The following is a 24,346-nucleotide window of genomic DNA, read 5'->3' as shown; positions in this document are numbered from 1 at the left end:
GCTGCTTGCTGCAGATGCCTGGAATTCTCTGCTGAGGGCTTTCTTTCTAGTCCCAGGAGCACACCCAGGCTGTCTGCAGGGCAAGCCAGCAGGACCAAAGAGTTAATGCCCTGGGTAGTAGCCCGCAAGCAACGACAGATGGAGAGTTGGGGATAAAACCCCACATTCCCTCCCCCCTTAGGTGGGATAACTTGGAGGTGCGTGTTCCACACTGTTGGAGATCCTGGCAGAATTGGGCTCCAATTGTCTACAGCGTTTAACAGGTTGTTAAAGTCGTCTTTGTTTGCTGCCTCCCCTTCTCTCTCTCACGTTCCCACTCACCAACCTGCACGTCTTGGCATTAGCTCCCAAATAAACTATTTGCCCTCAAATCTTTGTCTCAGGGTCTGCTCTTAAAACACGTGTCGTCCCTCTCCCATGGCCATTCTTTCTACCTGCTGTTCTCTTCTCCCGAAACTCCACTCTCCCTCTCTATACCTTCAATGTTTCATTCCTTCTGGAAAGTCATCTATTAATCCATCAGGCAGAAGTTGTGGTCACTTCTAGGCCGTTGGCAAGTGTTTGTTGAGTGACCTTTTTTCCTGTAGAACTTGGTCTATTTCTCTATAAAGTGCTTACCCAGGTTCATCAGGATGAATCTGCATGTGACTATGTCTCCCCCACTGAATAGTAAGGACCATGTGTCTGACTCCAAGCAGCGAGGCTGCCTTCTGCACACGTGGACCTGGGCACAGATAGAGCAGCCCTCTTGGCTTTAGTGCTGGAAGCCTGCAGACTGGCCTGCACGGGGGTCCTGTGTGTGTAAACCTGTCAGTGGGGGGTTTCCCTTTGGGTAACTTCCCTTTGCAGGGTTGAGGATGTGTGCGGCTCCTCATCTGTCCCCCCTCTGACTGCCTGGGCACCCACAGCCTTCACTAGAACCAGAAGATGGGCTGATTGCAGGAATGACAAGCCAGGGCACAGGGGAGTGGGACAGGCAGAAAAGGTGCTTGGTGAGAGCGTAGGGTCTTGGGGACACAAGGACCCATGTTCTGTGACAGTCTGGCTATGTGAGGTATTGGGGATATGATTTCTGGGTTTCTTCTTCATGAGTAAAATGGGGATAGTAGTAGGAGCTACACCACAGGCTGCTGGGAGGAGTAGAAACAATATTCTGAATACAGAGAATGTGTACTCCTGGCTCATAGTAGGCGTGCAACAATAAAGACGAACCTCTTCCACATTCCTCAGGTCTTGGGCTCTATAACTACACAGAGAGGTGCCTGAAGGTCCCCTCCCTCAAGGGCAGGGGCCGTGTATTGTCTCTCTCGGAATCCTCAGCACCTAGTTCAAGTACTCAAAAAGTTTGTTGATTAAGCCATTCCCTGCAGTGACTGAATCGATGCTTGGCACATGGCAGGTGTTCCATATGTGCCAGTGCTTCTCTTTCCCTCCTACTCCTTCACCTAAGGCAGAAATACTATTCAGAGAATCCCTGAAGTCACCATTCGGTCCCTGCTTGGATGCCCTCGGAGATGGGGAACTCACTATCATTCATCACTGGTGGAAGTCCCTGCACTGCAGACCACCAGGGTTGGCTGGGGCACCCCATCCTCTACAGTGGTCTCCCCATAGCAAGCCATGTGTTTACTCCCTCCCACTCCTCCCACACCCGGGTCCCTTTCTATAGGATGCCTCCCCGCATGGGTCTCCCAGTTCTAGCATGCTTCTCCTCGGCCAGCAGCTCAGTCCCCTAGGACTCACCTCTGTCTGTACCAAGTTGACCCTCTGGGCCCGGAGCTCGCGCACACAGTTGAAGATGTCCACCACCCCTTCATTCTCGGCCATGTCGAGCATGGTGTCGATGGCGATGAAGCAGCCGGTCCTCCCGGCCCCAGCGCTGAGAGAGAAGGTATGGTCTGTGTTAGGGATCTCGGGGTGGAGCCAGCCCTGGGCCCCCCCCACCCCATGCAGCCCCGTCCTCGAGGGCCCTGCTGAGAGGCAGCGTGCTGCAGAAGCCAGACAGAGCCCAACAGTCTGAATCCCAACACTCCCAGGAGATGCTGAACAAGCAACTAAACTTAGAGCCTCAGCTCTCTCCTTTCTAAAATAAGAGAGTGATGCTTGTTTTCAAGGCTGTTTTATCAGGACTGACTTATTTTGTTGTACTCATTTAACAAACACTTATTTAGGGTTTAGAGAGTGTCCGTCATTGTTCTAAGTGCTCTACGAATGTTACCTATGTGAATTTCCCTATGAGGTTGTTAGGAAGTGTCTCATCCCATTTCACAGGTGAGAAAACGGAGGCACAGAGGGCTGACCTTGCTCAAGGTCACACAGCTGGCAAGTGGCAGAGCTGGGACTTTTACCCAGGCAGCCTGGCTGCAGACTATGTGCTCTTATACTTCCTTTCTTATAATATAGGACACAATTCACACTTACACAACATGTGTGCATGCAGTTTTCCCATTTGTTGGATAACGATAACTCATCTATATAGCATAAAACACCTAACGTGGTCCTAGCACACCGGAGATGCCCAATAAACACATCTTTCCTCTTTCCTTCCCTTCTTTTCTCCTGTCTTCTTCAGCAAATCAGTTGATGGATGGAAGCAAGGAAGGAGAGGAGAGAGAGAGAACAGAGGGGAGGTGAATGAGAGGGCAGAAACTAGAGTCCTCTGAGCTGTCCCCAAGGCAGAGAACAAATCCCAGAGCCCCATGTCCAAAGCCGGGTGTTTGGCTCCACCTGTTTCCCTGGGATCATGAGCCAGAGAATCACTGAACCGGAGCAGCTGACAGTCCTGAGACCCTTGTCAGGTATCACAGTTCCTGATTTATATTCAATTTCTGATCACTGATGGGACTCTCAGACCAAGTACAAAATAGAAAGAACTCAGTGAGACTCTGTGGACCATGGCCAGCCCTGCCCAGATTAGTGCTGGCTTCTGAAACAAGGGTGCGGACCCAGAGGCAAATGGGACATTTGCCATAAACACATACAGTCTGGGAAGGGAAGGCCAGGCAGACTGTCGGGGAGGTCCACTTTGGCTGCACTTTCACATCTTTCTTTCCTTGTGCAAACAAGTGTCTTTGTCTAACAACGTGGAAATCAAAGGAAATGCCAAGAGGAAAGTGATGGAACAAGACAGAAAAGCAACACTGGCGGATTATAGATCCAAGGAGCACGGCCAGTGGGGACCACCACCCACAGCGATCCGAAAAGCAAGCCCGTCGGAAGCAGAGTCTTCATTCGTGGTAAAATTTCACAGTTTCAGTTGAGTGAAGTCTGACTTATATTTACTTCAGAACAACCCCGCCGAATCCGGAGCCCACAAAAGGGGCTCAAAGGGCCAGACTTCAGTATGGAGAAGGGAGTACAAAGGACCACTTATCTGTTTCTTCTTCAGTGTCTCATCCTCAACATGTTTTAGCAGAAAGAACCAGCCCAATTCGGTTTTGGATCTTGAAACCATCAGTGAACAAGTTGCCTGGTGTCCGTGAGCCTCGGTTTTCTGACGCATATAACATGCCTCCCTGCAGGGGCTTTGTGAGGATCGGGCTGTGTTGATTTCAGCAGCGCACAGTAACTGAACACAGGATATTTGGAAGGGACCCCAAGGATCAAACCCCGGCTCTACTACTTACTAGCTGTGTGACGTTGTGTAAATAACTTAATCTTTCTGGGTTCCATACTCTCCTCTGCAAAATCATGCTGATAGTAACAAACAGACCTACCTTGTAGCATTAATAGATACCACGTGTAAACTGTATGAAATCACATTAAAAACATAATGCATGTCAATTGCTTAGCCCTGTGCCTAGCTGCATAATAATTTCTCAATTAATAGTTCCTATTGATATTCAACAAATATTTGTTGAGCATCTACATTGCACTAGCTGCTGGGACTGGGAGTGAGGATATGAAAATATGGTTCCTCTCCTGAGGGATTAACCATCTGAGGGCGGGGGACGACATTAAGAGGCAGAGAACAGTGATATTTTTCAGTGCTTACTGCATGTCAGGGATTCTCCCAGGCACTTAGTTAGCCAACCCATTCAATCTCCGCAACAGCCCCAGGCGTGGGTACCATTCTGCTCAGATGCATTCAGGTGACTTGCTATGGAGATGCGGATGTAGAGCCACCATGCACAGCACTGTGGCTTAGCAGAAGGCCTGATAAATATTTGCCATTGTTGCTTTCTCTCTAATCCCTATTCTAGCTGTGCTTTGGGATATAGGGCTTTGGAGCTAAGGTTCTATTGTCCTTGGGCTGCTCTAAGATGTAAAGCAGAGAATACGTGCAAAACACTTAGAGAGGCCGGTGGCTCACGCCTGTAATCCTAGCACTCTGGGAGGCCGAGGTGGGTGGATCGCTCGAGGTCAGGAGTTCGAGACCAGCCTGAGCGAGATCCCGTCTCTACTAAAAAATAGAAATAAATTATCTGGACAACTAAAAGTATATATAGAAAAAATTAGCCGGGCATGGTGGCGCATGCCTGTAGTCCCAGTTACTCGGGAGGCTGAGGCAGAAGGATTGCTTAAGCCCAGGAGTTTGAGGTTGCTATGAGCTAGGCTGACGCCGCCCGGGCAACAGAGCGAGACTCTGTCTCAAAAAACAAAACAAAACAAAAACACTTAGTGAGCCCACAGGTGTCTAAGCCCAGGCCTCTTCCTCCTCAATCACTTCATCTATAAAATGGGCTTGTGTAGCTACTATTGCAGTGAAGATAAATGGATGCTGTGTGAGGGGGCTGGCTCTGAGACATCCACAGTTTACGGGGTCTTCCTTGGTCCCTCGACTGACACGGATACTGCCAGGGCAGGGACACGATCACCTGAGCACACAGGGTCTGAAAAGTTGCACTGGCCAAGGTCGCACTGGAAGAGAGAGGCACCGGGAGGGAGGGGGACGCAGGCTGGCCAGCTTCAGGTCGGGACATCCATCCTCCTCCAATTCTGAATGCCCTTGACATGACAATTCATCTCCATTTGGGAGGATTCAAAGACGTGCCACTCATTCTCAATGTGACTTTCTAGGTCAGAGCTGAAAATATCTCTTCCCCATAATAAGGTGAAACCTGGTGCTGTCCACTCACTCTCTGTTAGGGACCCTGCAGGCCAGAAAGGGATTTTAAAAATAATAGAAACGAAGAGAAGCAAGCTTCTGCCAAGGCACGCCACTGCCACTCCAAGGTGCTGAGGGCGAGTGTCTGGAGAAAAGCATGTTAAATATCCCAGCTCTGTGTCTACCTTCTTGGCATCTCAGTTTTCTCATCTGTGAAATGGGAATGATAATAATGCCCACCTCTCGAGGCTGGATGAGAGGTAAATAAAGTAATGTGGGTAATTTACCCACGGCAGGTGTAGCAGGTGCTGCCAGCGCCCAGCCTCAATCTCCAGTGACGTTACTATTTCTACAGCCTACAATCTCCAGTGACGTTACTATTTCAGGGCAACAACAATAGCAATGACTACTGCAGTTAGTACTGTCGTCGACGTTGTTAGACCCTGGGACTGTATCTCATCAGAAAGCGCTGGGCCCGGGGGAAACAGGCAGTAGAGTCTTTAAGGCAGAGAGTTAAGGCTACTGGAAAAGATAATCTCCCCCTCTCTGAGAAAGCCGAGCTGCAGAGGCGCTCCTGGTTAGGTGGGGGACCTTTGACTCACCTGCAGTGGACCACTATGGGCCCAGCTTCCGGGGGATTGAGGAACTTGACCTGGCGGATGAAGCCCAGAAGGCCAGTGGCATAGCAGGGGACGCCGTGGTCGGGCCAGCTGGTGAAGTGGAAGAGACGGAGCTCCCGGATCTCGTGGTAGCCTTTCTGAGGAGAGAGCGGGCCTCTGTTCCTACAGCTGCTGCCCCCCCTTACCCAGCCCAACAACCTCCAGGGAGGACAGGGCCTTTGCAGGGTTAACAGATGTCACTGCACAGAGTGATTCTGGGATCAGTCACATTTGGACATTTGGGAAATGTGGAACTAGTTAAAGTGAAACTGATTGCTCTATTGCAGGACTTCTCAGAGCCTTTAGTGCGCTCATACACATTCTGAATGCCCAAGAGTACAATATAGCAAGTGTTTGCCCAGGGGACCCTCTTTGACAGGTGTTTTATAGGAAGTGTATTCAGTAGAACAGACTCAAAGAGATGATGGCCCTAAAGACCAAGTTCTAATTGCTTCCAGTGAAATATGAGATTTCAGTGATTGAGATCTAATTTCCTCTAGTGTTCTAGCCTTGACTGTGACAGTCTCTGTGGCTTTCAAAGTTTATAAAATGTGTCAGACTTCCTTATTAATTAGATCCTTATTTAGAATTATAAGATGTGAAACAAATAAAAGCAGAGCGGTGGTAGGGTCTACAGCTCTGATCAATTCCCCCACCCCCCATCCCCAAACAAACAAACAAAGATGCACTCTAGGCCAAACAGTGGTTTTCTGACTATTCCATGGTCAGGTCATACCTCTGAGCCTTTGCTTATACAGCTCCCCCTACCTGCTGTTTTGCTACTTAGCAATCTCCTGCAGGTGTGTAGAGAGCATTGAATAGGAAGAGTCAGTTTGATTGTTCATTCCTTTAGTTAAAAAATAGACCAACCTAAATAACATAGCAAGACTCCATCTCTACAAAAAAATAGAAAAATTAGCCAGGCATGGTAGCACACGCCTGTAGTCCCAGCTACTCGGGAGGCTGAGGCAGGAGGATCGCTTGAGGCCAGGAGTTTGAGGTTGCTGTGAGCTATCATGATGCCACTGCACTCCAGCCTGGGCAACAGAGCGAGACCCTGTCTCAAACAAGAAGAAAAAAATTCACCAAAGCTTATCTGTGTCCAGCCTTATGCTAGGCACTAGGAAGGTAGAAATAAAAGCCACAGCCCTTGTCCCTGGAACAGCTTATGGCCTCTTTAGAGAGGCAGACTCCTAAGTGAATAATTCTACTAAAATGTGTAAAGGAGTGTCAGCTAACCTGATCTGAGGAGAGGAGAAATCAGAGAAGGCTTCCTGGAAGAGGTGATGCTTGACTTGAATCTTGAAACATAGTAATAGTGAAAATAATAGCTAACATTTATTAAGCACTGACTGTGTGCCAGTCACTCTTCTGAACACTTCAGTGTGTTAATTCACTTAATCTTGATACCAATCCTCCTATTGTCTTCATTTTACGGATGAAGAAACTGAGGCCAAACAAGGTTGAGTCACATGCCTAAGGTCACAATACGACTAGTAAATTGTAAAGTGACAACGTGCACTCTGGCTTTCTGGCTCCAAGGTCTGCACTCCTGGTCATTAAGATGCGCTGATGCATGAGTATAACCCAGTTGATGAGAGGGAGGGGCAGGCAAGGGGCAGAATGGGCAAGGGCCTGGGGACAGGGCTTAGCATGGGGTGTGCAGAGAGTCCACTGAGGCAGGTGGAAGACAGGCCCTGGGGGACCTGGGGCGTGGGAGGATGGGTGGCACTGGATCCTGGAAAGCCTTGAATGCACATTAAGGCCTTTGGACTTGATCTCCAAGGCTTTGGGGAGCAGTAGGGAAGTCGCACAGATGGTTGGACAGAAGGGGAAGTGCTCGATTAGAATTGTATTTTAGGAGGCTGCATCCCACAGCCACTCTCAGCTGAGTAGGGGTCCCCTCCCCTGGGGCAAGGGTGGGAGAGTTAGAGTGACCAACTGGCTTTGTCAACTGCCCAGTTTGCCCAGGACAGAGGGGTTTCCCAGGATATGGGTCTTTCAGTACTAAAACCAGGACTGTTCTGGCAAACCAGAATACTTGGTTACCTGAACAGCTGTACCCAAGGCCCTTGTGCCTCAGGATTGGCCCAAGCATGCAGCGCCGCAGGTGGGAGCCAGTCTCCAGCTGAGGCCACACCCCCAGGGCCGAGTCTCCGGCCCCCACCCTGTCTTGCCTCCCTCATCCGCTTTCTCCTGCACACTCTCCCTTGACACAGGATCCAGGGCACCCACACCCTCCTGCCATGGGATCTGCTTCCAGGAAACCCAAACTAAGGCAGGGGCAAGACTAGAGGCAGAGTCTGGCTCGGAGGAAGAGAATAAAGACCCAGATAAAGGCAGAGGTGGGTGAGCTGAAGCGAGAGAGGTAAAGGCAACTCCAAAACACTTGGGATTTCTTCACTCCGTCCTCCAAATCAGCTCAGTCCTGGGAAGCCCTCCGTCTAGCCCCTCCCACCTGCATTGTGACTATTTTCCAAGGATCCTCTGTCCCTGATGGGACCGGGCTCTCTTTGAGGGCACACAACACTTCCTGTTTATGATTTCTGGGTTGCCCGCTCCTGAACCGATTTTGAGCTAAGATCCCAGGCAGTGTTTGCTGAGTGGCCGCCTGTGTGCCGTGGCTGAGCCCAGAGGAGTCTTTTAAGGGTATCTCCCTATGAGGAGCATCTTCCCTCGTGATTGTTGAAAAGAAAAACAAAAAGACAACCCACGAAAGGACCCTAACTCCTCAGCATGCTTTGCTGGCTGTGATTCTCAAGGCCTCCCTGCCCAGGGTCTGGGTCTCAGGATGGGCCACCATGTCCCCAGCCACTCAGTCCCTTCCCAGGCACTGGCCACAGACGTGGTGGATGACAATGGCGCCCCACCCAGATCCTCTTCACTGGGCTCGTGCTTTCGGCCTCAGCTGCAGGGCATGTTGGCTCCCGGTGCCTTACGGTTGTCCCCTTTGCTGGAGACCTGCCCTCAGCTGGCAGGAGCTGAAGGTTACCCCTCAGTGGTTGGTCCACGGTCAGTGGACTGATTGATAGGGGAGCACAAAAGTCTGGCTTCTCTGCCTCATTAGGGACAGCTCTGGTGTGCTCTATGCTCCAGAGGTCCCCTGTGGGTCAGGTCTATGCTGGTCTTCACTGGAGACTCAGTCCTTGCTTGATCTCCCCCCTTTCCCTCTCCTTCTTTTCTCCCTTTTTAGGAGTTTCTCCTGAGAGAGCTGCCTCGGTATACATACGCACCTGAATCCTTGCCTCAGGCCCTGCTTCTAAGGAACCCGACCTTAGACAATATCCAAGTACCTGTGGTTCTCTCTCCTCTTAGTGGACGGAGTCTGCAGACTCAGATGTAAAGGTTGCTGAGCCTTTGGGAGCATGGGGTTGGAGGTGAGCTGCCAGGAGTGAACAGTACACCCTGGGCCTCACCGTGCACACCAGAACAGCACTGTGTGCATTCTGGGCTCCAGTTTGCAAAGCAGCCTGCTTTGGCCCTTGCAAGGACTTGTCCAAACCCCAAGGGCACAGCTCTGAAAGCATGTAAGTCCCCAGTATTTTTGCACCCTTAGGCCTGTGTCTAAATGTAGGCCTAACTGCATGAATGCAGCTGCTTTTAGAAAAATGGCAACTATGGTGTAGTGGAAGGGGCAGTGTGCTTCAGGATCTGAGGCATGAATCCTGGTTCTACCATCTTGCAGCTTGGCAACTTTGGACAACTGACTTAAAGTCTCAGTGTCTCAGTTTCTTCACCTGTAAAATGGGGATAATACTAGCACTTATCTCAAAGCATTGTTGGGAGGATTCAATGAGGTAATCTATGCAAAGCACTTAGCAAAGCACCTGGTTTAGTAGGTAGGTGCTTAGTAAACGTTAGCTGTCATAATGATGTAGGAGTAATGCTATAGGCCGGGCGCAGTGGCTCACACCTGTAATCCTAGCATTCTGGGAGGCCGAGGTGGGAGGATCGTTTGAGCTCAGGAGTTCGAGACCAGCCTGAGCAAGAGCGAGACCCCGTCTCTACTAAAAATAGAAAGAAATTATATGGACAGCTAAAAATATATATATAGAAAAAATTAGCTGGGGATGGTGGCACATGTGTGTAGTCCCAGCTACTCGGGAGGCTGAGGCAGGAGGATTGCTCGAGCCCAGGAGTTTGAGGTTGCTGTGAGCTAGGCTGATGCCAGGGCACTCTAGCCCGGGCAACAGAAAATAAAGAGTAATGCTATAGTAGCAACGATTATATAATAATTACATTATAAATATGACAATAATTGTTATTTGCAGCCTCATTCTTGTTCATCAAGCTCCTGCACCCCTATGTCTAGACAAGCATTTCTCAGCTTTGGCCCTATTGACACTTTGGGCAGGATAATTCTGTGTTGTACGGGCTGTCCTGTGCATTGTAGGATATTAATCAGTATCCCTGGCCGCCAGATGCCAGTTACAGCCTACTTTCTACCCCCCAGTTGTGACAACCCAAAATGTTTCCAGACATTGATAAATATCCCCTGGAAGACAAGATTGCCCCAGTTGGGAACTACAGGCCCAGAACATGTCGAGATCTTTTTTTCCCTTCACACTTTGCATGTTTGCCCCCTGTCTGTGATATTATTCCTTCCATCCTATCCTCTGCCAGCTCCTCCTCCTTCATTCCCTGCCCAAATGCTTCCTCCCCTGGGAGGAGCCCGCCGACCACCCCTCCTCCTGTGGATTTATCTCTCCGCCCTTTGCATGTTCCCTTGTGGCTTTTATCACAAGGTGTCATTGTTTCATTGATCTGTCTGTTGAATTCTGCTTGTGCCTCCTACCAGATGTGGGTTCTATTATAGCAGGATCCGTGTCTGGCTCAATGGCTGATCTGTCACTGCTGCCAAGTGTGGGGCTGGGCACAGAGCAGACCCTTGGGCACCCCGTGTGCTGGTGCACACACAAGCCAGCTCCCCTGGTGGACAGGCTGCCGGCAGCTGCAGGGAAGCTTACCTTCTGCACTGTGAAGGTGCGGATGACATATTCTGCCAGGGGCTCTGTCTCAATCAGGGTGACTTTGATGTCTCCGTAGACCTCTGTGTCATCTGGCCAGTATCGCACACACTTCACCTGTGGCCAGGTGAGAGACAGAGAGAACAGAGACGGGGATGTATGAGCACGTGGCTACGAGTGAGCAGCCGCCTCATCCGGCCTTCCCATTCAAACACACCCGAGGGCGACTTTGGTGGACTGAGAACCAGTCCCTGGGGTTCTCAGCTGGCCAGGGGTCAGCAAACTGCCTGGGGCCAAGCTCACTCCCAAAGGCACTGGAGCCATTAGGAATAATAGTCGTATCTTCTTTTGCAAAGCGCCTTGTAATTTTCAAATGCATTGCCACACTAAGTGATCAAGTAGAACAAGGTAAGTTGGGTGGGTATTATTATCCCCATTTTATGGATGAAAATAATACTCAAGTTTAGAAGTTGGGTGACTTGTCCAAGGTCATGTGGCCAGGCTGGGGACTGGCTGAGTCCCCTTTCTACAATATCAGGCTGGAGCAGCTGAGCGTCGTCAGCTGAGCAGAGATGAGGATAAAAGGTGGGCAACAGTGAGGAGGTGGAAGCAGAAGTGCTCAGGACGGGGACATCATTAAGAGGTGGTAACTGCGGGGACGGAAGGAGGAAGGATCTGAGTTGGGGAAAGGACGGCAGGTGCTAGGCTCCAAGGGAAGACTCTGCAGCTGCTCTCTGCCCCGGCAGTGGGTACACGTGCTACGAACAAGCCATCCCCACGGTCGACTCTTTAATTCACGCTCCATGGAGGAAAAAGAGATCACGGTTTTCCCCTTAAAAAAACAAAAGTATTATTACCATTCCGGGGGACGCCGCACGGCCTAGAGTGGCCTTTCCCACAGTGTGTTCCGCTGGGTGCTAATAGGTGTTAGGTAAAAAAAACAAGAAACAAAAAACAAACAAAAAAAAGGTTTTGTGGTCAAATGAGTTTGGGAAATGCTGGATTACACAGAGTTAAACAGGCTGCTTTGCTACAGGACTACTCGGCTCCTTCAATGCGCACTGCTACTGTATTTCACAACTCTCCAAAAGGGGCATAGAGGACACAGCATTTCCCAAACGTATTTAACCATGGAACCCTCTTCTCACTAAGCATCCTGCAGACTAGCATCCCATGGAACCCACTTAGGGAAACACTGGTACAGTGCAACAGGGTTTGAAGGCATTGCTTGGTTCTAACACTCAGTAGCCATGTAGCTTCCAGAAAGTGCTGGAACCTCTCTGAGCCTTAGTTTCCTGTTAATAGTGACAGCTAACATTTACTGACCGCTTACTGCATCTAACACTGCTTATGCCGTGTTCCACCAGTACTTTACATGTATAATTTTAATCACTTATCACCATAGCCTTATGAAGTAGATGTGATTATTACCCTTATTTTACAGATGAGGAATCAGAAGTATAGGAAGGCTAAGAAAATTGCCCAAGGTCAACTGCCAGTGAGGGATGGAGCCAGGACACAAACCCAGGCTGTCTGAACAATAACCAGAAACATTGTCTCCCATGTTTGTTGTGAGACAAATGGAGTTAACAACTCACAATAAATATCTGGCACGGTGCTTGGCTACCAGCAGGAGTTCCGCCAAGAACTCCCAACATCCAACTTAGATTCATGGTCTATCCATCAAAGGAATCTGTTTCCAACGTGGAATAGGCTTTGCCTTTGAGTTCTCGAGTCCTGGGTTGGCCTTTTTGCCCACAGTAGCTGCACCGGGGCCTGAGTCCTTGGGGAACAGTCTGCGTGGAAGACCACGAGCACCCAGATGAGAATCTAGAGTCAGATTTCATGCCCGGATTCTGGCTGGGTGATTTCAGGGTAGTTACTCCACCTCTTTGGGTCTGTTTCCTCATCTGTAAAACCGGGGCACGGACTATATAGGAATGGGCTCAGGGATAAAGTCTCACCTGGCCCTAAATGCCTATGAGGCCATGAGATGTCTACACCCCTTTCCTGGAATATGACAGCCCAGATTTTCCCATTATCATGGAGGTCAGAACTCTTTATGGATCATCTGGTTCTTACCAAAACCAAAACTTACCTGCCCACTCTTTAGTTAGTTCATATGGCATACAGAGGGGCCCTTGTAATTCTAATGTTTGTACACCTTGCCTTTAAACTCAGCAGCCCGCCCGCCCGCATGCCGCCGTTAACTAAGTAGGCAAAAAGAAGCTGGGGATGGCAGTCCAACGTTCATGCCCAAGGACTAGTTAAGGATGACTCAGGAGAGAGCAGAGATAGAGCAGAGAGGGAGACCAAGGCCTGAGCCCTGAAGAATACCAAGATTTAGAGGTCAGGGGAGGAAGAGCAGGTGACAAAGTGTCAGATGCTGCTGAGAGGTTGAGCAAGATGAGAAGAGAAAGTGGCGACTGGATTGTCAACATGAAGGATGTGAGTGACATTGACAATACCACTGGTGGTGGAGGGGAGGGAGAAGCTATGCTGGAGTGGGTAGAAGAAAACAGAAGTGCAGAAACAGAACCTTCTTTAAGGTTTGGCCAAAAAGTAGGGGCAAGAGAATAATTTTTGTTTGCCTATTTTCATTTTTTTAAAGGTGGAAGGTACTGAGCATGTCTGTATGCTGAGAGGAACAGTCTAGCAGTGAGAAAGAGACTGATTTTTCAAGGGAGGGGGCAAATGAGAAAACTCTTAAGCAGAATCCGTGATTCGAGGCATTAGGCTCGCCTTCGAAGGGGCGGAAACACGGCTTCTGAGGTATTAGGCGGAGCCCTGAGAAATGGCTGATTTTGGACCATTTGGGGTCAACATAAACAGCCGTTGCTTATGGTTGAACCTGATGACAGAGGGGAAGGACAAGAAGATGGCTGTAGATACAAGGAGGATTGTAGCTTGGTGGGGTGACAATGACGGAGTTCACGACTGATGGCTTTAATTTCTTCGAAATATGTGAGATGATGCCATCAATGGAGAGAGAGGGTGGGAAAAGGGATGAGGGATTGGAAGGGAAAGGACATTGCTCGGATGTGAAATAGGAGTGGCGATGGCTCCCTTACAGGCTGCCATGAGGGGGAGATACTGACCGGGAGGCACTCAGCACAATGCGTGGAACAGAGAGATGTGGGAGAGCCACCTCCAGCATCCTCTGCCTGGGTACCTGCAAGGGAGGCTTACCCGGCCCACTTCCACGAGGTTTGTGACCATGACGATGCTGGCAGAGTTCTCCTGCCAGATCATTCTCCAAAAGTCCTTTACCGTCTCCTGCATTGGACCTGCCAAGAGAGAAGGTGAAAGGGTTAATAAGACTGCAAGTGCAAGGAAGCAGCTGGGGAGGTTTGTCCCTCCTGATTGGTTAGTCAAGGCTCCATGTTGGTGAGCAAGAGTAAGGCCAGGGGGTCCCCGTTAAGACACCAAATAGCTGACACTGGGGCCTGAGACAGGCATGTGAGCCTGATGGGGTCAGATCAGAAAAGCCACGTTCCAAGTTTTCATAGTCTGAAGCATCTATTGGGAATGTGGGCAGCTTCCCGTCTCCCCTCTGTCCTCCTCCTGCTCAGACCCTTCCCACAAGAGTCATCCATCTCCTCATCTGGACAATATTATGGGGTGTGGCTTGGGGGGGTTTTCAAAAATTGGGTTCAGAACCTCAGTGAGAGATAGGCAGGCAATTGGGGTTAGAGTTTAGCAGGGGAGAGAGCTGCCAGGTGCCAGATGCTGAGAACAAAAACAGGAGATGCCTCATTTTCAGCTTGACAAATGCTGGAGGCATCCCTCTGGAGTCCAAACAGAAAAGAAAAAAAAGAAGAAGAAGAAAAAAAAAGAAAAAAAGACAACGGGTGGAAAATAGAATCTGACAGTCCAAAGCAATTTCCTTGGAAATTACTCTTTCAGTGTGCTGGGCCTATATTATTTTTAAAATTGCAAAAGTAACGTGAGTGTTTGATATAAAAGTTTGTATACCATTTTCTGTATTTATATGCATGTATATATACTTACTGCAATAAGCATCATAGCTATCATATGCATTTTCTGATGCCCTTAAAAATTCTTACCAGGCATGATATTTTCCAGAGCTGCATAGTTTTCCATAATATGGAGAGACCACACTTTATTTAAACAATGTACCCACTGTTGGCCATTTAAGATTTTTTACTTTTTTCCCCCTATTATAGATAACACTGTGAAGAATGTTTTTATATACGTCATTGGCTACACATACAATTGTCTGCGGGATTTTTTTCCTAGAAGGGTTTGAAAGGTATGACCATTTTTAAGCCTTGTGAGAATGTACTGCCAAGTTGCTTTCTAGGGCAACTGGCTGCACCTTGCTTATGGGCACCCATAGGGGAGATGAGGCGCCATTAGCTCCAGCTCTGTTTGGTAGGTGTTGATGCCACCTGCCTGCAGCCGATCCTTTTGGTCTGCCCTGCCTGGGCCCCTCCCTCCTGACTGTTTCCGGGTGACAGGTCCTTCCTCTCTTACTCACATCCCTGCCTCCTATAGCTGAACTTGGCACCTCTTTCCTTTGCAAACAAACAATGAACAATCCCAAGGACCTCAGGTGGTCTTCCCCTGTGTGGCTCTTCGCTGGCAGAAGCTCATTCCTTTACTCCAGAGAAAGGTCAGGGCCTTCGGTGGAGAAGGAGTGCTGGGGGCACAGACACGGGAGGAGAGGACAGCAACCCCATAGTGACTTCCCAGAGGGCCCTCTTCCCTGCCTCCCTGGAAGTCTCTCCCTAGGTGGAGGGAGGGCACTCACCTTGAGTTGCGATGTAGTGCCGCGGTCGATGGTATCCCTAGGTGACAGGAGAAAAGCACGGTGAAGGGTCTCCAGTCAAAGCTTGCAAACAGCACAGTATTAACAAATATCCTCTCAAAGCCTTGGTTTCCTCGTAGGCAAAATTGGAATAGCACTAGCCATTTCCCAGAGAAGTGGCAAAGATTAAACAAGCTAATGCTTCTAAATTGCTTAGTAAGTCTCTACATGTTAGCTATTTTTATAGTTGCTTGCGAGGCGCCCACGCAGGCTTGCCTTGCAGCCTGTTGCACTGGGAGCAGCAACTGGGTGGCCGTCACTTATCCTCATGCACCCCCAAAAGGTGGAGAAGGAGTCTTCAGGTTTGTGGAGGACATTAACCATCAAAAAGTCTTTTCTGAGCCATGATTATATAAAACCCTTTGGGATACCCAGAGAAGAAAATGGAAGAAAACAATTCTGTCATTGACCCCTTCCTTGCATCATTAACAATAAGAAAAAGAAAACTGGGAAGGATGCCTCATTGCTTCTCTACGCCAACATACCTGGGCTTGCAACTGAAGATCCAGATACAGAGAGAACCTCATGGAGATGTGCCTGGGAGACCCATAGAGCTACTTCCTAATTCAAAGACCAGTTTCTGATTTCCCCGTACATTTCAAAGTGCTTGGACAAGCCCTGCTGTACTCTGGTGTGAGATTACCCTGGTGATCCATAACCCTAGTCACTGGGGAAGAGGCTGAAGGTGACCCTCCCTTTCGTGTGGGCCTGGCATACGTGGAGAGTCTTCTTTCTTGTCACAGAGAGGTAGTATATCATATTGAGCAGAGGCTTAAATTTTGGAGACAGATCTGCATTTAATGCAGAACCATAAATGAAATTAGTGTTTATTAAATGAATAAATGAGGGAATGAATGAATAGATAAGTAAATTTAAAAAAAAACACAGATGCCAGTTATGGAGTTGTTGACAGTCCTAAAGTCTACTTAACCTATAAAGTTAACTATTTCCAGAGAAAATAGGCCCTAAGTTTGATGAACACCTGTTTTTGTCTTAAATATTATTGACCAGCCCTTCTGCCCTGTTGAGGTGGATGAGCTGCCTCAATGCCTCCTTCTTCAGGAAATAGCCAGGGTTGCCATCTGTACGGCTCATGGTGCCATAGAAGTGGCATCTCTAAAGTTCTGGACTCCCTTTCTGTTTTAAAGATGAGTTTCTGAGTCCCCCGTACATTTCGCTTCCTTAGTCTTTCACTTGCTCAACAACTAGCTCATAGGTACCTTCCAATTGCTGAGCACACTCTAGTGTCAGATGTCAGCACCAACCCAAGGCCAACGTCATGACTAGGACTATTGGATTAACCACACAGCAATCAATAGCTGCACTTAAACTGCTAGAGTGGTCCTGTCTACTTAGTGAGGTTCTTAAGGACAAACACTGCCCACTAAATTTTTTTTAAATTCCCCCAGAGCCTAGCACAGTGTGAGACCAGAGCAAATTCCCAATCAACAAGATGTCAACAAATCAACTAGACAGGAGCATCACATAGTGGTTATTCGATAGACCATGGACTCTGGAACCCAACTGCATGGATTTTAACCCTGGCTCTGTCTCTTCTAGGCTGTGTGGTTTGGGGAAAGTTAGTTACTTAACCTCTTTGTGCCTCAATTATTTTTTCCCCTATAAAATGAGGATAACAGTATTTACATCATAGTGCTGTTGTTCAGATTAAATGAGTTAATATATGACAGTTACTATGCACCAGGCACTATTCCGAGATTTAGCATATATGCTCTTGCTATCATTATTATTTTATTATGTATCTGACAAACATTTATTGCATGCCTACTAAGACTAAAAGTCCAGGCAGGCCAGTTGGGGGATACTGGAATGACAAGCCCTCCCTCTGTGAGTATAATAACAGCCGTTCTCTGAGACACAGGAGGTAGGAAGACCCACCTGTTCCTCCCAGTCAAGATGGACAGAACACCCAGACAGACAGAAAGAATTATACTCAGGGGTTTTCTTGAGTAGGTTTGGGAACAGAAAATAGTTCCCAAGAGCCTGAAAAGATGAGGTTTCTCAAGTCTACCCTCTTCTGCCATGCCTGTCAATCATTCTCACAGCCCTTACCCTCCCTGGCCTGAGTGACAGCGTCGACCTCTTGCTGGCCTCCCTGCCTCCAGCCTTCCCCTGCAGCCGGCTGCTTCCTGCCCCAGTGGGCTTCCCATTGCACACTGACTGCATGTCCCTGCTTGTAAGCCTGCAACAGCTCTGCACTGCCTGCGTGGTAACGTCCAAAGGCCTGAGCTAGGGACTAGTCATCCATCTCTGTCCTCATCTCCAGCTACACTTCCAGGTGTCCCTCTTTGTCCCCTCCCACAACCCCACACACCCTATGCTCCAGTCTCACCACACCACTCTTCAAATGTGACCTCCTCTGGGATGGAATGCTAACACCTTCCTCCCGAGTGGCCCAGCAGGGCTTTGCATATGCTCAATGAGCACAATCACATGGGCTGCAAGGATTTTTTGTACTTGTCTCCTCATGGTCATGGGACATGCCACCCAGAGCTGGGTGCAGTTTTCAGCAAAGGCTAGTTGGTGGAAATACGTTTTTGAGGTGAAGTTGGGCCACCCTCTTAGTGTCAAGGCTGGAGGACAAAAGACCCTGAAAGAAACCACCATTTAGAAGAGTCTCATGTGCTTGAAATTCAACCAGACAAAATTCTGAGCAAGAAAATTCACACTTCAGTTTTGGGGCTAGAGAGCCTGGGTTCACCATTTTGTGCACTCGTTTGTTGGCTCCGTCAGTCACTATCCATCAGCAGGAATGAATTCAGGGCCTCCTGCTATGTACCAGGCACTACCAATGCAGAAGTGGATCCGACGGGTGTGGGCTGTGCTCTTGAGCCGCCTACAGACATCAGCAGACTGGGGCGAGGGCTACCAAGGGGAAGATGTGGGGCTCTGTGGACCCAGTCGGGGAGGCCAGAGAAGTGTTCTGTGAGCAGATGGGAGTTGACTTCGCTTCTTAATTCAGCCTAGATGGGGCACTCAATAGCCCCTGCCATTCCCATTTCATGCCTTCAGCAACATTCCCAGTTCTTCTGCTGCCCTCCCATTGCTCAGTGCTGACTGCTCTTCAGCAACAGCGACCACGTGTCCACCCAGAGGCCTGAGCACTGACCGCTCCCCGTGCCTGCCGTGTCTGCCCGGATGCCCGCGGGGCTCGCTCTCCCCCCACCCAGGCTTCTCTCGCTTGTCAATCACTTCTGCAGAGAGCGCCCTCCTCCCTCCACCCCGGCAGCTTCTTTCCAATTTCTCCAGCTTATTTTTCTTCGGAGCACTTATTAACAAATGGCACACAGTACTTTGTTTATTTACATGCTATTGCCTGTCTCCCCCAGTTAAGTGGGGGCTCCACTAGGGCAGGGCTGTGTCTGGCTTCCTCATGGCTATGTCCCCAGCACCCAGAAGTCTGCCTGGGTCATCAGCCTTGATAAATACACACCGAATGAATGCATGCATACTGCATGCCTGTCCCCACCCTGCATCCGAGTAAAGAGACCCCTCCCTGGTTTCCAGAAACCCACGCAGTCCCCAAAGAGAAAACATTCTAACCACGAGACTCCTCAGCAAAGGAGATAAAAGGAAATGTACTGCTCAGTTGGGGCTCCTCTGGGGATTTGCCAAGAGCTAGTACAGAAAACTTCCTAACCTTAAAAGAACTTTGAGTTCATTTAAGTCCCACCTACACAGCACGCTGATCGACTGCAAACCAGCACTGGGCCTGCCTCCATCTGTCTGTGAGCAATGGGAAAGAGGTTTGCATCCAAAACGCATTTATCTCACTCTGCACTCGTGCATCTGTTACTTACTGGGGACCCAGATACGATATTTATTTCCAGGCTGGTAATTTATAACAGATTTAAGTGGCCAATACATTTTCGGGTGTGCAAACAAACCTGCCAGTGGGATGGTTGGTAGCAGACCACGGCCTCCGGAGGCACAGACAGGGCTGGCCCCATCCGGCTCATTATCCCAATGGAGTCATTTTAATGAATCGTCAAGATCCAATTGTGGAGAAATGATTCTAGCGCGGGCAGTTAGCTCTTTGGAGCGCCAGGGAGGATTCTGGCTGGAGCAGAAAGCAGGGCAAAGGAGTGAGGACCTAGAGAGCTGTCCAGGGTGTCGCCTTGCCAGGAATCCCCATAGACACACCAGGAATTTTCACTTTGCTGGAGTATGTAGTAGGTTCACATTTAATGGGGTTCCTCCGCTCTCCACCCTGCCGTGGTAACAGTATTCAAGGTGGTGCTTGTGGTTGGTATCTTCTCTTTGTCCCTCCACTTTCCCTCTCTTACCTTCCACGCTCTGCTCTGTGCCCCGGGAGGCTAATCCATGTGAACCACACCATGGGCTCCCAGGTCCTCTTGCTTCTAGTTGGGTTTGGCCAAGGGGGACAGGAACCAAGGGCTCAGAGGCCAGGAGGGGGTTGGGGCATATATTCTTCCAGGTCCTTCCCTGCCAGGTCACTGTGGCTGGGCTCTGTCTATCTACCAAGCCTACAGCTCCTGAAGGGCAACCCTCTCTTACAGCTAATCTTTCCTCATGTCTAGGCCTAGGGCTGGTAAGAGCTCCCTGCTGTTGCTAGCTCAGACATACTGCATCCAACCCTTCTGGTTTCCCTTAATCCTGTTCCCATCCTTACTCAACTCTTCTTGGATTCCTCCTTTGAGAATAAGAACCTCTGTTTCTTTTTCAGACCCTGGACAGATACTTTACATTAGTTATCACATCCCTGTGGGGTGGCATTATCATCTCAGTTTACAGGCAGCACAATGAGTAAGTGATTTGCCCAAGACCACAAAGCTAGCAAGCAGAAAGCACTGAATTCAACAGGCCCAACAAGGGACAAATTCATGACTTAGTCTTGTCAGCCTTTGATTCTGACCACTGAGATCCAGCCCGCAGTCCACCACCCCCGTGAGAAGACAGCAGGTTACAGGCTAGTTGTCCTGTCTGCACAATCTGCTTCTCACGGAGAGAGGGAGAAGGTGTGTTCTAGGTGGGCAAAAACCTAGAGTTTAGTCGCGTGTGACCTTGGGGAATGTTTTTCACCTAGACCTCTTGTTTCCCACCTTTAAAGGCTCGCAAAAAGCCTTGTAAAGACAGAACAGGAGATAAATGGAAGGCTTTATTGGCATTGGTGTTGTAGAGATTCACTTGCATTTAGAGCAATTTCATTTGTTGCCTATAAAATACCACAGTGTTTCTTGGCTCTGACTGCAGTCAGACGCTCACTCAAATTTGGACTGAGTGTCTATCTAGGAAAGCGACTTTGCTGGGGGTTTCTAGTCAGATGACAAATGCTGGATACAGCAATTCAAGCACGCAAGACCCTGTGTGGGCTGTGGCCCTTAGGGTCCTGTCTACCTAGCCACAGGCAAGGTCGTGGAGAAATGGAAGGAATACATTCAACCTGGGTCGACATGCGCTGACCAAGTCCCCGCCTTGTTCTGGCTACAGGGTGGGGTCTGGGAGTAGGTGGGGAGGGGCAGGAGAAAGGACTGCACTGGGGGTCGGACAGGTCTGGTTCCCATCCTAGTTTGGCCACTGACCAGCTGCACAGCCTTGGACAAGCTCTGCAATCTCTCTAACCCTCCGTCCTTCCCTCCCTCGAGAATGGGAATGAAAGCACCTACCTTAAGGGTTATTAAGAAGCCTTGATAAGCTGACTCATGCAAACCACCCGTCACAAGGCCCAAGAATGACTCATTAGGAGCCAGTTGGTGTTGTCACTGCTTACTGCTATTATTGAAGGCAGCAGGGTATGGTGAGAAAGGCGCTCCGGATTCAAACTCCTGCTTCTTCCTCCCCCACCTCCTAGCAGCGTAACCTGGACAAGTTACGTAACCTGGACAAGTTACGTAACCTCAAGAGCCTCAGCTGCTCATCCGGAAATGGGTAGTAATGGCACTTACTTTGTGAGGCTGTGGTACTAGTTAAGGAGATGTTGGTATGTGAAAGGTGATCAATAAGTCTTAGTTTACTATAAATCCTTCTTGCCTGGCTGGCTCTAAGTCATCCTCTAAGGCAGAACTGAGATGTCACCTCCTCCAGGAAGCCTTCACTGGCCACTTCCCCCAACTGCCAACTTGATGCTTTGATTTTCCTTTATGGTCCCATAGTCCCTGCTCCTTAAGGGTCTCTTTTCTTATCTGACACCCTCACCACACTTGAGTCCCTTTTAGGTCAGAGGCGTGGTATTAAAGGTCACTATTTTCAGTACACAGTGGAGGGTCTGCTCAGTGTTTGTGAAATGAATACTAAATGCGTGAGGGCATGGTGGGTGAATGCTCAGAGTGCCTGGCTCTGGGCTGGGGGAAAGCCAGTCAGACTGGCCACCTCCTGTGAACTTTCCCGGAAAGGCCGTGGTGGCAGAAACAGTGTCCGTCTTCACCTCCCCTGAAGCTGCAGCCCCAGCTCTTGGACACGTAGCAGGCCCTCTGGTAGGGTCCAGTGCGGGAAGGAGAATTCCCTCTAGGTGTTTCAGACAGGGGGAATTCCCTATGGGGAGCTGGTTATACTGGTGATGGAAGAGCTGAGATGCCAAATGGGGAACGGTGGGGCAGCCCGGAGACCAGGGACAGTAGGAGGCTGTGACCACCCTTAGAACTAGTGGGATAAAGGGAGACAGAGCAGTGACCCGAGCCCAGGAGCTGGGGCTGCTTGGCAGGGGCTGGAACTGTGGTGGGCTGATTGTGGGAGGCTGGAGCCACAGACGGGGCAGAGCCACTGCTGGAGCTGCCACCCAAGGACGGGAGCGAGAAGAATATTATCTTCACTGGCTTGTCCTTTCCTATCATCCTCTGACCTCCCATCAGTGCCTCCCACCGAAGGAGTCAGCTTCCCTTCCCGTGCACACCACAGACTCACTCACACACGCACACACTCACACACATACACACCTGCAATGCAAAGCAGAACTAGGAAGCACAAGGGATAGATCTGAGAGCAATAAATATTTGTTGCATTAATAACTCATCTGGCTCAGTCTAGATTATGGGGGAATTCACAGAGCATGCCACCACACTCTGTAGCTTGTCTATAAATACATTTGGGAGCCCGAGAGACTAATATGAATCTCTGAGCATCCTTCAAGGCCCTTGGGCTCCTCGCTTCAGGGCCCTGAGAAGCGTAACTCGCATCAGTCAAGGCAGGACTCCCATCTGGCCCCAGCGGCCATGCTTTCACTTTGCAAATTCTTTCACTTTTGTGCACACACTTCCTGGCACCTGTTTGAGTTTAGTCCCTTCCTCAGTAGTCTCTGGAATACTGAAGCAGCCTCTTTCCTAACTAGTTGTCTTAATTCCAGAATCTCCTCCCTGCGATCTACCTTATCCTCAGTAGCAGATAAATCACCCCAAATCTCGGTTCTGAAGGGGTCACTTCCTTAATTAAAAATGTTCAATCGCTTCTTCCTCTTGCCTACGAGGTAAAGTCCCACTTCCTAAGTCTGGCCATTTAAACTATCCATGATCTAGCCCTTGCTTTATTTTCCACTTTCTCCATTATATAGTCTGCTCCTGTCAAACAGGGCTGCTATGTCTCTCCCTTCAGGCTGCTACATCTGGGCCTGTGCTGTTCCCCATATGCAAAGGCCCATCTTCCCTCTCTTTGATTTTAAATTCCAACCTGTGCTTGAAGCTTTGGTTCACATCACATTTTGCATTCCTGATGGAAGAAGCAATGTTTTCCCCACCTCTGAATCCCTGCAGCGTTTTATCTGAACTCATGATGCTTACCACTTTCTACTTTGTCCTGGAATTATTGATGTACACCACTTATCTTCCTGCTAGGGTTTTAGAGGGTAGAGACCATGGTATTTTTAGCTTTATGGTTCCCATAGCATCTAGCATACAGTAGGCACTTTTAAATTTTTGTTGCATAAATGGCTGTGCCTTCGCATGAATGAATGAATGGATCAACAGCCACGCAGACAAATGAATAAATGGGGTGAATGAATAAGGCTGGCAGTTGTCCTGGCCCCGTAGAGCAGGGCACTCCAGCCAGCCTGAAAGAGGGTGTCAGCAGTGGGTTATGCTAGTTACGCAAATCAGGGAGGATTCACACTGCTCTGGACATGCTCTGGGAGGGCCACCTTCTGGGGGAGAGTTTAGGTGACAACCACAGATCTTGAGCCTGCACAGCCGACCTCAGACCCTGGCCACCCAGCTGCAGTCAGACACTCACGTCAATGTAGTTGGCGTTGATGTAGTCGGAGTGTGGGTCTCCGTCCAGCACGAGCAGCCTTACCCGGGAATGGTCATCTGCAGAGAGAGAGAGCAGGAATCAAGGGGATGGTCGAGAAGAGGCCTTTGGGTGAGGAGCCAGCAATGTCTTCACCCGAATTTATAAACGACTACGTATCAGGTATCATGCTACCCTCTCATTTAACCCTCATCACTGCCCTCAGTCATTATTTCCATTTACAGATGAGGAGATGGAGGCTCAGGGAGGCTACTAGCCTTAGAAAGGACTGAATTAGTCACTTGTTTCTTTAAATCTTAGTGATTTCATCATTCGAGTAGGGATGGAAACACCTGCTTCATGGGACAATGTGGGAGAGACCATATAAAAATACGTGGGATGTGAGAGGGCTGAATCTGAACGAATATACTGCATTTTCATGCTTGCTTAAAAACAGCAAGTTTACCTATTTTACACATATGCACAAATTGCTTTTCTTTGGCCCCTTGGAGCATCGCTGCAAATAGCTTGTCAGCCACATATTGTTATCGATACTATCATTAAAGTGAGGCTGACTAAATCATTATAAAAGAGATCATCAATAACTAAAAAATTGTGTGGCAGAGGAGACCCTCTCAGACATAAT

At 49.1% G+C, this 24,346-nt stretch overlaps 1 protein-coding gene across 2 annotated transcripts in view; it reads right to left on the bottom strand.

Moving 5' to 3' along the window:
• Positions 1-24,346, bottom strand: part of PTPRT (protein tyrosine phosphatase receptor type T) — a 1,002,137-nt gene that overhangs the window by 23,072 nt on the left and 954,719 nt on the right. For both annotated transcript variants that reach the window (XM_045528255.1, XM_045528256.1), the window contains 6 exons: positions 23,704-23,780; positions 15,448-15,484; positions 13,863-13,960; positions 10,674-10,790; positions 5,650-5,804; positions 1,744-1,879 (listed from right to left, as the gene is read on the bottom strand). In XM_045528255.1, the coding sequence (XP_045384211.1) occupies positions 1,744-1,879; positions 5,650-5,804; positions 10,674-10,790; positions 13,863-13,960; positions 15,448-15,484; positions 23,704-23,780 (620 nt within the window). The remainder of the gene's footprint in view (positions 1-1,743; positions 1,880-5,649; positions 5,805-10,673; positions 10,791-13,862; positions 13,961-15,447; positions 15,485-23,703; positions 23,781-24,346) is intronic.

Source organism: Lemur catta, chromosome 17, assembly GCF_020740605.2.
Source record: "Lemur catta isolate mLemCat1 chromosome 17, mLemCat1.pri, whole genome shotgun sequence".
Classification (NCBI taxonomy): Eukaryota; Metazoa; Chordata; class Mammalia; order Primates; family Lemuridae; genus Lemur; species Lemur catta.
Note: the sequence above shows the minus strand (reverse complement) of the source record. Positions and strands in the feature narration are given on the sequence as shown.